This window comes from Triturus cristatus, chromosome 6 (assembly GCF_964204655.1).
Source record: "Triturus cristatus chromosome 6, aTriCri1.1, whole genome shotgun sequence".
In the NCBI taxonomy this organism is placed as follows: Eukaryota; Metazoa; Chordata; class Amphibia; order Caudata; family Salamandridae; genus Triturus; species Triturus cristatus.
The window spans coordinates 1,844,723,751-1,844,738,177 of NC_140589.1; the positions used below are offsets into that span (position 1 = coordinate 1,844,723,751).

General features: G+C 48.1%; 1 protein-coding gene across 2 annotated transcripts in view; it reads right to left on the reverse strand.

The window, feature by feature from the left end:
* The window catches only part of IFT172 (intraflagellar transport 172), a 1,173,227-nt gene that overhangs the window by 146,918 nt on the left and 1,011,882 nt on the right, over window positions 1–14,427 (reverse strand). For both annotated transcript variants that reach the window (XM_085613308.1, XM_085613307.1), the window contains one exon: window positions 13,840–13,959. In XM_085613308.1, the coding sequence (XP_085469434.1) occupies window positions 13,840–13,959 (120 nt within the window). The remainder of the gene's footprint in view (window positions 1–13,839; window positions 13,960–14,427) is intronic.

The following is a 14,427-nucleotide window of genomic DNA, read 5'->3' on the forward strand; positions in this document are numbered from 1 at the left end:
GCCAGGCAGGCGAGAGTAGCTCTGTGGAAAGTGGCTTTAGTCTATAGGGATGTATCACCCACTTGTATTTTGGCATTCTCTTTGACCCCAGATCATTTATATGAAATACCTCTGATATAATACAATTGTGCAAATTGCATTGTTTTAAATAAAAATATATATTTTTTAAAATCACTTTACATCAATGGCTGTTTAACTGGATCCCTCAGCAGCTAGGTTAGCAGCAACTTAGATACCCTATGGGTGATTAGCCACGTTCTATAAATCCTGTTTGACTGATTTATTGATAACTTGTCTGGGAAGAAACACATAAGTGGGGGTTGGACAGACGAAGCTTGCAACTCGCTTACTCAGCGAGCTGAGGTGAAGGCAACTAGAAGTGTTTTTAATGTCAAAAGTCTCAACTGGCAACTGCACATGGGTTCAAATGGAGTCCCCATAAGAAATTGCGGAACCGAATTGTCCCACTGAAGCATTATAAAAGAGGTTGGCAGTTACATGTTTGTCAGAATTTTCAGAAATCTCATCACCTCTGAGAATTTAGCAGGGAGGGTTGATCTGATAAACAGAGGAAAACAGACAGTGCCTAGAGTTATCTCTCTCTTTTTTTTTAATCAAATCTGTTTTTATTATTTTTTAGAATACGCACAGTGATAACAGGCATTGCATACAGAAGTTTGCAAGCATGCATAATTTGTTAATCAGTACCCGGGCATGTGACCACTTTAGTTTAACATGAGTTCAAACTGTGCAGCAAATGACACAGTGTATGCTCACTCAGGAGCTAGCTGTACTACCTTTTGTCAATTCTGGTGCAGTCTCTAAGGGTTAGCAGAAGAAACCGTGTGCCAACCTCTCAGTTACTCATGTGATTTTATGCCGATCATTCAGCTCAAGCAATGAAACAGATGAATTACTTACAAAGCAAAGAAACCATAACAATGGCAGCGTAAACTATTTGTACATGCTTAACTCCCCTCTACCTCTGTCCCCACCCCTCGCCCCCAGGGGTCACTTGTGTGCTCCTCAGCCATAACCGCCCTAGTGTAGTTGCACTCGTGCCAGTGTTGGGTAGGAGAAAGTGGGGCCATACTATCCCGTCAGTATAGCAGCCTGTGGCATGCCTCCACCCGTGCGGACCCAACGCCAAGAGTTATCTCTTGACTGTAGCCACCACACAGGCATGCTGCGCCAAGGACAGCAAGGTAGCACATTGGCAAGATACGCTCCTAAAGGATCAATCCTCCTCTTAGTACACCAGGAAATGAACTTTTTCTATCTCCATGAGTAAAAGGACTTTGTAGAAGGACGACACGCTAAAACGAACACGTTCATCACTTCTGGTGGTAGCTGAAATGTACTCAGATGTCACTGCTCAGTCTCCGAGCACAAAGGTGTAGGCTCTGAAGATTGAGATGCAGGAGTTGTCCACCCAATAGGGGCAACAGGTCCACTTTGAGTGGAAGATTAAGAAGAGCTGCCATCAACAGGTGTTAAAGGTCAGAATACCGCACCCTTTGTGGTTAGTCCAGGGCAATAAAAATTACTTGGGCTCGGACTTGGGGAATCTCCCTCAGAACCAGAAGAATCAAGGGCATGAGGGGAATGCATAGTATAGGGGAACCCTTCACCCCCATTGTAACTCATCCCCAAATTTTCCCTGTTATAGATTTTTGAGGACTCCAAACATCAGGCAATGGGCATAGTTTCGAATTGCAAATAGGTATATGTGAGGTGCGCCCAAAGGGCAAAGAGGTCTTGCACCACCTACTGATTGAGACGCCGCTCATGGTCGGCAAGATGATGTCGCCTAAAACTGTTGTTCAGAGTAACTTCCAGATGGTTGGCCACCATCCACAGACCAGACTGGTGTGCCCAAGCCCAGAGTCTCAGAGCTTCTCGACAGAGAGTCAGAGACCCTACTCCTCTCTGCCTGTTCAGGTGCCACATCACAGTCATATTGTTGGTCAAGATCTAAACTGATGGACTGCGAAGTGTCGGGAGGCAGGACTTAACAACAAATTGCCCTCAGTTCCAACAGACTGATGTGGCAACTCTGCTCTGCTGGAGACCAGAGCCTCTGATCTCCAAGACCTTCAAAAGAGCTCCTCACCCTAGGGTGGTATTGTCCATCACAACCATGGCCACTTCTGAAGGGGAGCAGAAAGGTCATCCTTGCAAACGGTTCTCTATCTCTTCCGACTAGCTCAACTCCACTGCTGGGTCCATGGAGATTACATGCTGATGGTGGAACCATTGTCTGCGAAGCCATCACTGCTCAGCCCTTATGTGCTAGCATGCATGAGTGACAGGAGGATGCAGGAAGCCAACATACTGAGCAAACAAAGGACCTTCAGGACTGGGACTGTAGCTCCCATCTGAAATACTAGATTCATACCTGAATATTTAGTAACCTCTGTGGAGGAGCAAAAGCTGTGGGTGAGACGGTATCTAGTACCGCCCCAATTCCCAATTACAGGATGCACCGAAAAGGCTCCAGATGAGATTTGGGGCAACTGATTGACAACTTCAAGTGGAACATCGGGAAAGCTGGTGACTGCAAATGATGGACCACCAGCTCAGGCAACTTGTCTTTGATCTGCCAATTGTTCAGGTATGGGAATTCCGTGATCCCTGACCTTATGAGCTGGATTGCCATCACTTTCGTGAAGACTTAAGGTAATTGAATTGGTCATGGGTAGTACCCACCACAAGTACTTCCTATGCAACTAAAGGATCGGAAAGCGAAAGTATGCATCCTGCAAGTCTAAAGAAAAGTCCTGTAATACATACAGCGCTGGAGCACATATGGCACCAGCGATATCACCACTGGGTGTTCCCTTATTTGCGTGGGTGCGTAGCCCCATGCAAATGATAGAATCCCTTTGCCTCTGTGCCCACGAGCTATTATAAAAGCGGGCACAGAGGCAAAGAAGCTGTCAGGAGATGCACTGACAGTACGCCACCCGATAGAAGCCCGCTAGAAGGATGAAAGGGGGTCCTATGGACCCTCCTAGACATCCCCTTGCAGGGGGGCGCAGTCACTCACTACACCTGCCAGCAAGGGGATCTCTAATCCCCCTTTAAGGTGCATGCGGTTTGCCACCTGCACAGTGAAACGCGGAGCGGCTTTGAAGCAGCCGCTCCGCATTTCACTTGAATGCCCTAACCCTAGGGCAGCACAAGCTCGCAGCTGCCATGGGAGCAGCGCATTCAATGTAATAAAGAGTACTCTCCTGGTTAGCGCTGAGCACACTTTTTGAAAGGTGAGCCCGGTGCTATCAAGGAAAATTCGCCGCATTGCGTAATACAGCTGCTGGAGTTTCCAAACCCATGAAGCAATCTGCTAGCTGTTTGCCTCACAGGGTCAGTTCTGTTTGATGTATAGAGAAAAAGCGGATTTTGAAAATAATTGGTAGACGTTTATTCCTAGAAGCTTCATTGATAGTAATTTATTTATTATTATAATTTTTTTCGTAGTTTTATATAGTGCAAACTTTACCCGAAGCTATCCGGTATCAGAGTGCTTTACATGAGCACCAGTTGCGTTACACAAGGAAACATTCATTTTTGTTATGCACGGGGTGATTAAGTGATTTGCCCAGAATAACAGTATGTTGAGCGTCATTCTCGAAACTCAAACCCGGTTCCCCAGATTTGAGGATGACCGCCCTAGCAGTTAGGCTACATCCTCTCCCCAAAGTAATAACTGTTAGAATAGGGTAGCAAGCATATTCCAAAAAACAACTTCCATCAGCTCTCAGCCATAAGGAATACAAAATGTCAAGCAAAAATATTCCAAAGAGTAGCTTGACCCACATAAGAATCAGCCTCGGTAGCATAATCAAGATAATTGGGTCTTGTAAAAGTGTGGACAGATGCCCAAGTGACTGCCTTGTATATATCTAGTAACAGTAGGCTTCTTAACCAAGCAGACATGGTCATTTTCCGTCTCATGGAATGAGCCTTGGGTTTTCCTGGTAATGGTTTGTTAGTTAACCGATAGCAGAAAGTTATACAAGCGATAAATCCAGCGAGAAAGAGATTTTTTCAAAGTGGCCAAGCCTATAAGCATGGGCAGGCCGTAGTTGATAAAAATCTGGTCAGATTTTCTAAATGTTTTGGTCTTATCCAGACAGAAAGGTAAAACCCTCTTTACATCCTGCAAATGTAAGGAATGATCAGCTGGTGTAGCTGAATTGCTATGGACTGGAAGTGTGATGATATGTTTAATGCGAAATTCTGAAAGCGCTTTAGGCAGATAAGAAGGATGGGTTCTCATTACAACCCTATTTGTGTAGACAACAGTATAACGTTCAATAGTCTAAAGGGCCTGTAACTCTCTAACTCTACATGCTGAGGTGATCACAACTAAAAAGGCTGTATTCCATGTCAGGTGCTGCAATGAAGACTCTGAACAGTTTCAAATGGAGGATTCCTCGATTTTGAAAATATGGAATTGAGCGCCCAAGGAGGTGAAGGAAACCTCACAGAAGGAACGACTGTCTTTAAGCTTTCCAGGAAGCCTTAATTCAAATAAACTTTATAAAAGGAATGTTGGTTAGGACCTATTCTGTAAGTTGTAATGGCAGCCAGATGGACGTAAACTGTAGCTTAGTCTTGGCAAGATGTATCGCATATGGAAGAATCAAATATACGACGTTACATGGCGGTGTTTACACCGCGATACCTTTACAACGCATTAAATTGCAAAGAAAAAGAATAACAAAAAAAGAATAAACAACTGCGCCACATTGCCTCTGTTTGACAAATAGAATAGTCTCAGATATAGGGAGAGTTTTTGCCACACATCCAGTATGTGTACTACACCAATGCCAGTCCACTAGAATCATAGCAGTGATTCTTCAGTATCTGACGGGGGAGGAGGCTCCAGATATAGTCCCCTATAATCAGCCCACCTTTTCCAAATTTTGTAATGTTTCCGAGGGCACCCCCTCGCTTCGAAGACCGGGATTTCCAGGCCCATACAAAAATCTTGACCCTTCTTCCATACCCCGATTGACGGTGGGGATTTGTCTTTCCAGGCCCGGGCAATATCTCTTTTCGCCAGCGTATATCATATTTCGTTTGTATGTCAAGAAAGAACTTGAGGGTGCATCCACATACAACTGCCCCCACCGTGTCTATCCCGATGGCTCCCCAGCCCCGAAAGCCGGACAATTGTGCCAGATGTGGAAGCTGTCCGTTGTTCCACAGTGGGGTTTCCCTGGTGAATCTCCCCCCACCAACATATCAGGCGGAGCGCAGATTCCCAGATCTTAAAGATAGTGGCTGGAGCGGGCGGTAGCCCCTTAAGCAGCGCCGCTGAAGATGGAGGCGTGGCTAGCCGCCTAAGATGGCGGTCGGACCTTGGTAGAGCTCCGGACCCTTGAGGAGATTTACTCCTCCTGCACCATCAACCCCGGCCACTACCGGACCGGGGACATTGATATTGAGACGCTGGAGTCCCCAGCATAGCGGAGTGCCTTGAATTATCCTTGGGAACGCGATACGCCGGAGTTCTGGACCAGGGCCTACTCGCCGCTGAGATCGGTCAGAGGCCCGGACCTGCCGTGAGGCGCGGGCCCGCGTGGACGGTGGGATGAGTGGTAGCGCTGCATTATCCCGTGCTCACCTATACCTCTCGCCCCTGTGTCCAGCAGTCGGCCGGAGTGCACGGCTGGATATTTCCTTTAGAACTCGAGGACCGGGTGGCTTGTACAATGTAAACACAGGCTGAAGGCCCTGGGGGCCTGGCAATGAACTTCTACGGATTCGGCCTGGCGAGTGCAGTGGGCTTCCCCCCCTACAGTGGAGAGCGCCATCACACCAGAAGCCCTATACTTTATACCGCTGACCCTCACGGAGATGGAGCTGCAGCAGCGTAGTGCATGTCTCCCCGGGGTGGGGCCTACACCACTAACATTGGGGCACCTCCCTGACCGGAAAAGAAGAGAAGGGTCCTGCTGAGCTGCGCAGTGCTGCACATGTGCAGGAAAGGACATGGACAGCCGAAATCAACCGGCGCTATCACCAAACAACCTTTGCTGCGCCACTAGCCGTCGATGCCGGACCCTCAGATCTGTATTGACCTACTTAAAGCGGCATCATACAATCCAACCCTGCTGGCAGTCAACCCTGTTCAATGCGGTGGAGGAGGGGTTACCCTGTTGACTCCACCGTGAAAGCTTCCAGATAGCAGGGTTTCAACGACAACACATATCCAACGTCTATGGAGGAGAAGACGGGACTTACTCCTACAATTGCCGAGAACTTAGCCTCCAGCCCTCCAGCTCACCCACTAGACGGGAGTGTACTGCGCTTAGCTGAGAACCCACGTCATGGGTAGAGTCCGGGCGAAGACGCTGGAGGGCCAACAAGGAACAGGCCCCCCCCTCCAACATGATAGAACTCTCCAGCCGTCCTTCCTTCCCTAGGGCAATGTCTTCTGAGCCTACAGAGGGACCACCCGACAAGCTGGACCTAATTCTTAAGGAGATCCGAGACTCTAGGACGACACTTGAATTACAGATTGGAACGCTCACCACAGGCCTTACGCTACTCAGGGCAACCATGGTAAACTGGCAGACACGGTCAAAGACCACGGACGATCCCTCACAGACCTGACCCCTCGAGTTGCGACAAACTCGTCCACCTTACAACAGCTACAACAACAAATGACAAGCCTCTTCGATCGGGTGGAAGATGCGGAGGGCAGGAACAGGTGCAACAATATACGCGTCATTGGCCTGCCGGAACGCAGTGAAGGGGTTAAGGCGGCAGAATTCATGGAAGCATGGTTCAGAGACCATGTGGCGCCTGGGGACTTTCTCCATACTTTTGCGTCGAACGGGCTCACAGAATACCAACCGGACCGCCCTGCCTGGTGCACCTCCTTGCCCTCTGATAGTAAAGATCCTAAATTATAGGGATCGCGACGTCCTACTGCAGAAAGCGAGAGAAAAAGCACTAATCCAATTTGAAAATCACCGCATATCGTTGTACTCCGACTATACCATCATGGTACAGAGGCAGAGATCGTCCTACCAAGCGGTAAAGAAGAAACTTCAGAAAGCACAACTCAAATACGCACTTCTATATCCTGCCCGACTGAAAGTTATTTACGACAAAATATCACTTCTTCGAGAGTCCAGCAGATGCCGAGGAATGGCTGGAAGTTATGTGCATCGGCTCTAGCCAGTTCAGCCACTCAGACCTCTCTACGCAGGGCTCAGGCAAACTCCCTAAACTGGGCTCCCGTCGATCCTAGAACTCCAACCAGAGCAAAGGTGGCACCGGTCCGTCACGCGAACAACAGCGTTGTGACCAGGAAGGGGCCCTTGCGGTTGCTGGGCATCCCGTGAAGACTGAAACAAAATCCCCACGGATTCGGAGGACAGCACTCTGAATTCAGACTCTGAACACAGTATAACTCTCTTCCCCACGATTACACCCCGGGCAGCGGACGACATAATTGATAACTGAACACTGACGACGCATCTGCAATGATCCCGGAAATATTATTTGGTATTCGCCTCTATGGACAACATGGGCTCCACATCCCGGAGCCCGTCATATCCTTTCTTCATAATTGTACATACAAAAATTATCACTCTGCTATAGCCTGTATAATACTATAGGGGCCCGAATCGTTTGTTACAGTGATGTGGATTTATTACTTCTGTCTAGATGCAAAGTGAGCTGTGTGTTTACAAATTATTGGTTTAGATAGGAATACTGTCCTTGACACGTTTAATTATAACACCCCCCCCCCGGCAGGATTCCGTAGAGCCGCCAAGTTGCGGACCTTACTGTGACCATGACTAAGACTAGGGGCGGCAGCCTCCCTACTAGCGTATGCACCGTTATCTGTTATGTACTTCTTGTGCACTATTGTTGGGCTCAGCGTAGTTCGGATGCTGAGACAAGTTTTGTTAATGTTTCGGGGAAAGGGGACTCCTGGTCGAGTTGAAGCTACTGTCTCCACTTGAGTTGGAGCTCCACACTACACATGGTGCCATGCCCAGGACAGTTACCACTCTAGGGTCTTACAACCTGATCACATGGAACTTACGTGGGTTGGGGGTGATTCAGAAACGGCATCGTATACATGCATATCTCCTCAGGCGTAAGACACATGTAGCGTTTCTCCAAGAATCCCATTTAACGGACTCTGAAACACAAAAAACGCACAAAAAATGGAGGGGACAGATCTACTCTACTAACTATTCGGCTTTTGCCAGAGGTGCGACCATCTGGATACGCCACGGGGTCACATTTCTTGAGTTGGAACGCCGCGTTGATGACCAAGGGAGATATATCCTATTGAAAGGCACGCTAGATGGTTCCCTGGTGGTCCTCGGCAGCGTTTATGCTCCTAACTTTGATCAGGACCGCTTCCTGCATCGATTGGGAGCAGCATAGTAGACTGGGATGGTATCCCCTGGGTACTGGGAGGAGATTGCAATGCTGTATTGGACACTGCTCAGGACAGGTCACATCCCCCCCTACATGGTACGAACGCTAGCAAATTGGCAGACTTGTTCACTACATGGGCTGATGGAGGGGTGCTCTCTGACGCATGGAGATGCCCCCACTCTACTCACAAAGAATATTCATATTATTCTACAGTACATAGTCTCCATACCAGAATTGATAGGTTCCTCTGCTCTAGATCCAATATCACTCAGGTATGCCAGTCCACATATCTAGCAAAAACATTCTCCGACCATAACCCCCTAGAGCTTACACTTAACTGGGGTAATGTGCCCACCCCAGTGCCCACCTGGAAGTTACATCCGCAATTACTAGAAGATGCTCCATTTCGCACAGCTCTTTCCAACACTATATCTAACTATTTAGCTGAAAATTGGAACACAGCCTCCTCTAATTTAATCGAATGGGACGCCCTGAAAGTGGTGGTACGGGGCGTCGATAGGACAGTTGGTGGGGGCCAGACAGGAGACATACCAACATTTACTGAGCATCGAGCAACAGATGGACACACTTGAACAAGAGGCGGTGACAGACCCTGAAAAACAAGAGGCATTGCAGTCTGCCAGTATAGACCAAGCTGAAACACTAGAGACACTGCGGACAATAGATCATAAAGCATTCTTACAAAAGAAGCACACGGAAGTGGACAGGTCCGGTGCCCTGCTCGCCCGCATAGTTAGGGATAGACCAAATCCACCGATCATAACCAGAATTCGTACACCTGCCGGGCATATTGTACATACACAACGAGAAATAAACACAGCCTTTCATGATCACCGTGGTACACTTTACGCACCACCTACTCCTGTGGAGGGCTCCTCTATAGCAGAGTTTCAACAGGATCTTCCCTTTCCGGTAATCCCCGAAGACGTATGAAAGGACATAGATGGCCCCATAACTCAACAAGAAATTCAAGCTGCCATTAAGGGCCTGAATCATAACAAAGCACCAGGGACTGATGGGCTACCAGTTGAGTTCTACCATGCATACTCAGACGATGGTACCCACAATAGAATTAGTATACAAAGTTGCCTTTGAGACTGGTCATCTACCACATTCCACCATGCAAGCACTGGTCACATCGATACCCAAACCGGGACGTGATGGCTTAGAGCTGTCTAATTATAGACCCCTTTCACTGCTAGCGACTGAATATAAAATTTTAAGTAAGGCCCTTGCTAATCGTATACAGCCATATCTTAATACACTCATACACAGTGACCAATGTGGGTTCCTACCGAACCGTAGCACATTCCTTAATACCAGACGGTTACACTAAGTCATGAAGGCCACTCCACATGTTTACCAGTCTGCGGGATGCATAGCACTAGACCTTCGGCAGGCCTTTGATTCCCTTTCCTGGGATTTTATGTTTGCGACTTTGCAACGTTTTGGGTTCCCAGACACATATCTCAAATGGGTTTGCTTATTATACACATCCCCCACAGCCAGAGCACGCACAGGTCGTTACATCTCCGATCAATACACTATCCATAGGGGCACAAGGCAGGGATGCCCGCTATCCCCCCTGTTTGTTCTTGCGCTGGATCCCCTTGCTATAGCACTTAGAGGATCGGCAGATCAGCTCGGCACCCCCATTGATGGTGTGGACTACGTAATTACCATTTATGCAGATGACATACTCTTGTATTTACGGGATCTCACTGAGAAATCTCAGTGAAAAAACCTATGATCAATCTCACACTCTTGCGGCTCACCAAAGACTACTTTTTAGGCACTGCTGTAACTATTAAAAAGTTATTAAACTTTCTATTAAGGAGAAGAAAAAAAAGAAAAATAATAAAACAAGAGAGAAACCATCGGGTGAGGAACACAACTAATATTTCCACGTATTTTAATGTATGTGTCACCAGAGGAATACCTGAAAGTAAATGGCATCCCTCCTACCCCGTGCCACTTCTCTTAGGTGGGATATTTTAAAAGATAACAATGGTGCAAAGAGAACAGTATCAGTTAGAGCTTCCATTTGTAATATACATTTGCCCTACAAAGTGGTGATACATTTTCTCAACTGGAATGAAGAACAAGTTACTTACCTTCGGTAATGCATTATCGGGTAGAGACTCTATCTAGCTGCAGATTCCTTACATTTGTATTTCCTAGGCGTAAGGCTGGATCTGAAAACTTTTGCTGAACAATACCCCTGGCGTGTCGCCAATGACATCGGTAGCGTCGGTTATGACGTTGCGGTGCCTACATAGGCACTACCCAGGCGCACGGACGTCAGTACTTTTCGTTTTTCCACACCAGAAGCACAGAGCCATGATGTGAGTGACGTAAACGTGTGCAAAACTAGGACCCTGAAAGGGGAGAAACCCTAGTTCTACAACATCAGTCTGCAATGCGGGGAAGCATGAGTGGGGCTGTAAGGAATCTGCAGCTAGATAGAGTCTCTACCAGATAATGCATTACCGAAGGGAAGTAACTTGTTCATCTGATAGAGATTTCTAGCTACAGATGTCTTCCCTTTGAATCAGATACCCAAGCCATACTATCCCGGCGGTGGGTTGCGGACCCATGACCTAAACTAAAAGATCTTGCAGGACTGAGCGGGCAAAGTGACCATCCCTGTGCACTTGACCATCAAGGAAATAATGTTTTGCGAACGTGTGCAATGATGCCCACGTCGCTGCCTGACATATGTCTTGGACTGGAACACCCTGAGCCAAAGCCGTAGTCGCAGCTTTTCCCCTGGTGGAATGGGCCCTGAATCCCTCAGGGGGCTGCTTCTTCGCCAAGGCATAACAGAATTTAATGCAGAGAACAACCCAGCGAGAGATGGTTCTTTTCTGCACTGCCTTTCCCTTCTTTGCTTCCACATTTCCCACAAAGAGTTGGTCATCCACCTGGAACTCTTTTGTGCAGTCAAGGTAGAACGACAACGCTCTTTTTAGGTCCACTCGGTGGAGACGCTCCTCCTCCCTAAAGGGATGTGGGGGAGCAAAGAAGGTGGGCAAAGTAATGGACTGACCCAGATGGAATGGGGTCACAACCTTTGGTATAAATGATGCCCTGGTGCGAAGCACCACTTTGTCCGGAAACAACATGAGATAAGAGGGTAAGCTGGATAACGCCTGCAACTCACTCACCCTCCGGGTCGATGTAATCACCACTACGAAGGCTGTTTTGATGGTCAACAGCCGGAGGGGACAGTTGCGCAAGGGCTCGAAATGAGTGCACATGAGATAAGAGAGGACAAAATTAAGGCCCCATTGTGGCATAATAAAGGGTGTAGGTGGAAACAAGTGAACCAGCCCTTGAAGAAATCTATTTACAATAGGAGATTTAAAGAGAGAAGGCTGGTCTGGCAGCCGCAAAAAAGCAGACAGAGCAGAAGGGTAGCCCTTGAGAGTTCCCAAAGCAGAGCCCTGCTGGGCAAGGGTCAGAATGAACAAAAGGACAGTAGAAAGAAGAGCAGAAATTGGGTCAAAAGAGCTACCTGTACATTATAATACAAACTTCTGCCAACGGCAGGCGTATACCGGCTCAGTGGAGGGCCACCTGGCTGCCAGAATAACATTACAGACCTCGGGAGAGAGGTCAAAAGCCATCAACTGCAGCCGCTCAATCGCCAAGCATGGAGGCGCAGAGTTGACAGGTTCGGGTGGAGAACCCTCCCCTGCTGCTGTGACAGAAGATGCTCCCGAAGGGGCAGCCTGATCGGAGGATCGACACTCATGCTCAGAAGCTCTGGATACCAGACTCTCCTTGTCCCTTCAGACGCCACAAGGATGACATGGGCCCGGTCGCTCCTGATCTTCTTCAGAACCCTGGGCAGGAGTGGTATGGGTGGAAGGCATACAAGAGGCCTGAGCTCTACTCGTGACGAAACGTGTCGCAGAGCGATAGTCGCCTTGGAAACTCCAGCGCGCAGTACTGCTGACATTGTGCGTTCTCTTCGGAGGCGAACAAATCTAACCAAGGTTCTCCTCACTGCTGAAAGAGACCTTGTGCCACATCCGACGCCATTCGTGATCCGCTAGGCATCGATGGCTGAGATCATCTGCCCTGGTGTTCAGAGAATCTGCCAGGTATTGAACCACCAGGATTATGCCCTGATGTTCCAGCCATGTCCATAGATGTAGGGACTCTCGACAAAGGGTCCACAACCCCAACCCGCCTTGCTTGTTGCAGTACCACATGGCAGTGGTGTTGTCCGTGAACACCTGCACCAACTTCCCCTTGACAGAGGGAAGAAAGGCTTTCAATGCCAAGCAAATCACTCGGAGCGCCAACAATTTTATGTGAAGCCCCGTCTCCACCGGAGACCAGTGACCCCTGATCTCCATCTCTCCCAAGTGGCCGCCCCATCCCAGAAGTGACGCATCAGTCACGATTGAGACACAGATGAAAGGGAGTGTCTGAAAAGGAGTCAGGTGTGACTTCTGCACGTTTATGGAGAACCCCAGCGAATGCCGGAGATCCGCCGTAGTCTGAAGGTGGGAGACAACTGCCTGGGGCGAGGACGCCTTCAACAGCCAATCGTCGAGGTAGGGGAAGACTGAAACGCCTAACCTGTGCAGATGAGGTGCAACCAGCGCCATCACCTTGGTAACGCCCGCTCCCTCAAGGTCTTCGGAGCCATCGCCCAGCAGTCGGGACACGACTTCGAATCGTGGTCGCGTTCAAGACACCACAGACATACGCGGTGAGGATCAGTAACCGGCATCGTGCGGGAACAAGCCCTGCATGGTTTAAAACCTGTCTTCCTACCCAACATCCCTCGCACACGAAATCGTCAAAAATATTGACAAAAGTCAAGAAAAAAGCCTGCCAAAAAGTGGCAGAGGGGTAGCTCTTTCTGGATCGGCGCTTAACTGGCGCAGAAAGAAAAGAACTGATGTCCGTGCGCCTGGGTGGTACCTATGTAGGCACCGTGACGTCATAACCGACGCTATCGACGACACGCGGAGCAGAATGGAGCCACCCGACGTCACGCACAAGGGGTATTGCTCAGCAAAAGTTTCCAGATCCAGCCTGATGCCTAAGGAATGTGAAGCTAGAAGTCTCTATCAGATAATGAAATGCACACAGGGCACAATACAGAAGCTTTAGGATTACACAATTTCTTTCTGTTCAATGCAGAGGCAGGCAGTCATTTTCATGTGCTCCAATAAAATATAGAACTACGCAAAAAGGGTTGAATTTTCAGCCTGGACCAAAAGAGTGTTTAACACTTCCAAACACAGAATAGAAATATGCACACTTAAAAGTCCACATAAGGTAAACAGTGCTCCGCAAGTTTTTTTTACCATTATGCAATGACTATGACTGCACCAACGACACATTGGAGCGCATGATATGTTGCTTTAGCACACTTACCAGCTGCTTCACTCCCTGCGATGCAGAGCGGGTGGCATAATAGTGTGCAATGAGCAGCATCTGTTCAAACTCCTCATGAGCAGGTGAATTTGCTTCACTGGATTTTACCAGGTTCTCACACTGTTCAAAAAGAATAAAAAAGAAAGGACACAGGATGTTAAAACTCCAAAATGTAAGGGTCTTTTTAACAATCCATCGAATCCACCAGTCTGAGGTCAGCTTGGTGTCAACGCAGGGGTGTTTCATCTTCTTTGTTCTGCAAACAGCACAAAGGCCTTCATCCCTCTCAACACATCTCAAGGGTTTTCATCAGGCAGTCTCTCAATACATCTCAAGGACTCATCACTGAGCTTTCAACACACCTCAAGGCCTTCATTGGAAAGTCTCTTAACACAACACAAGGGCTTTCATAAGTCAGCATCTGCACAGTATGTTAGGAACTTTTCGTAAAGTGATCCTTTAATGCGACTGGCATCTTGGTAGAGGGACACTTTAGATGATTGCAGACAAAATGTGAAATGCAAAGGAATAGTGAAGTGGACCAGGAGTGAAGTGGACCAGGAAACACACGTTTGTGATACTTTTCTA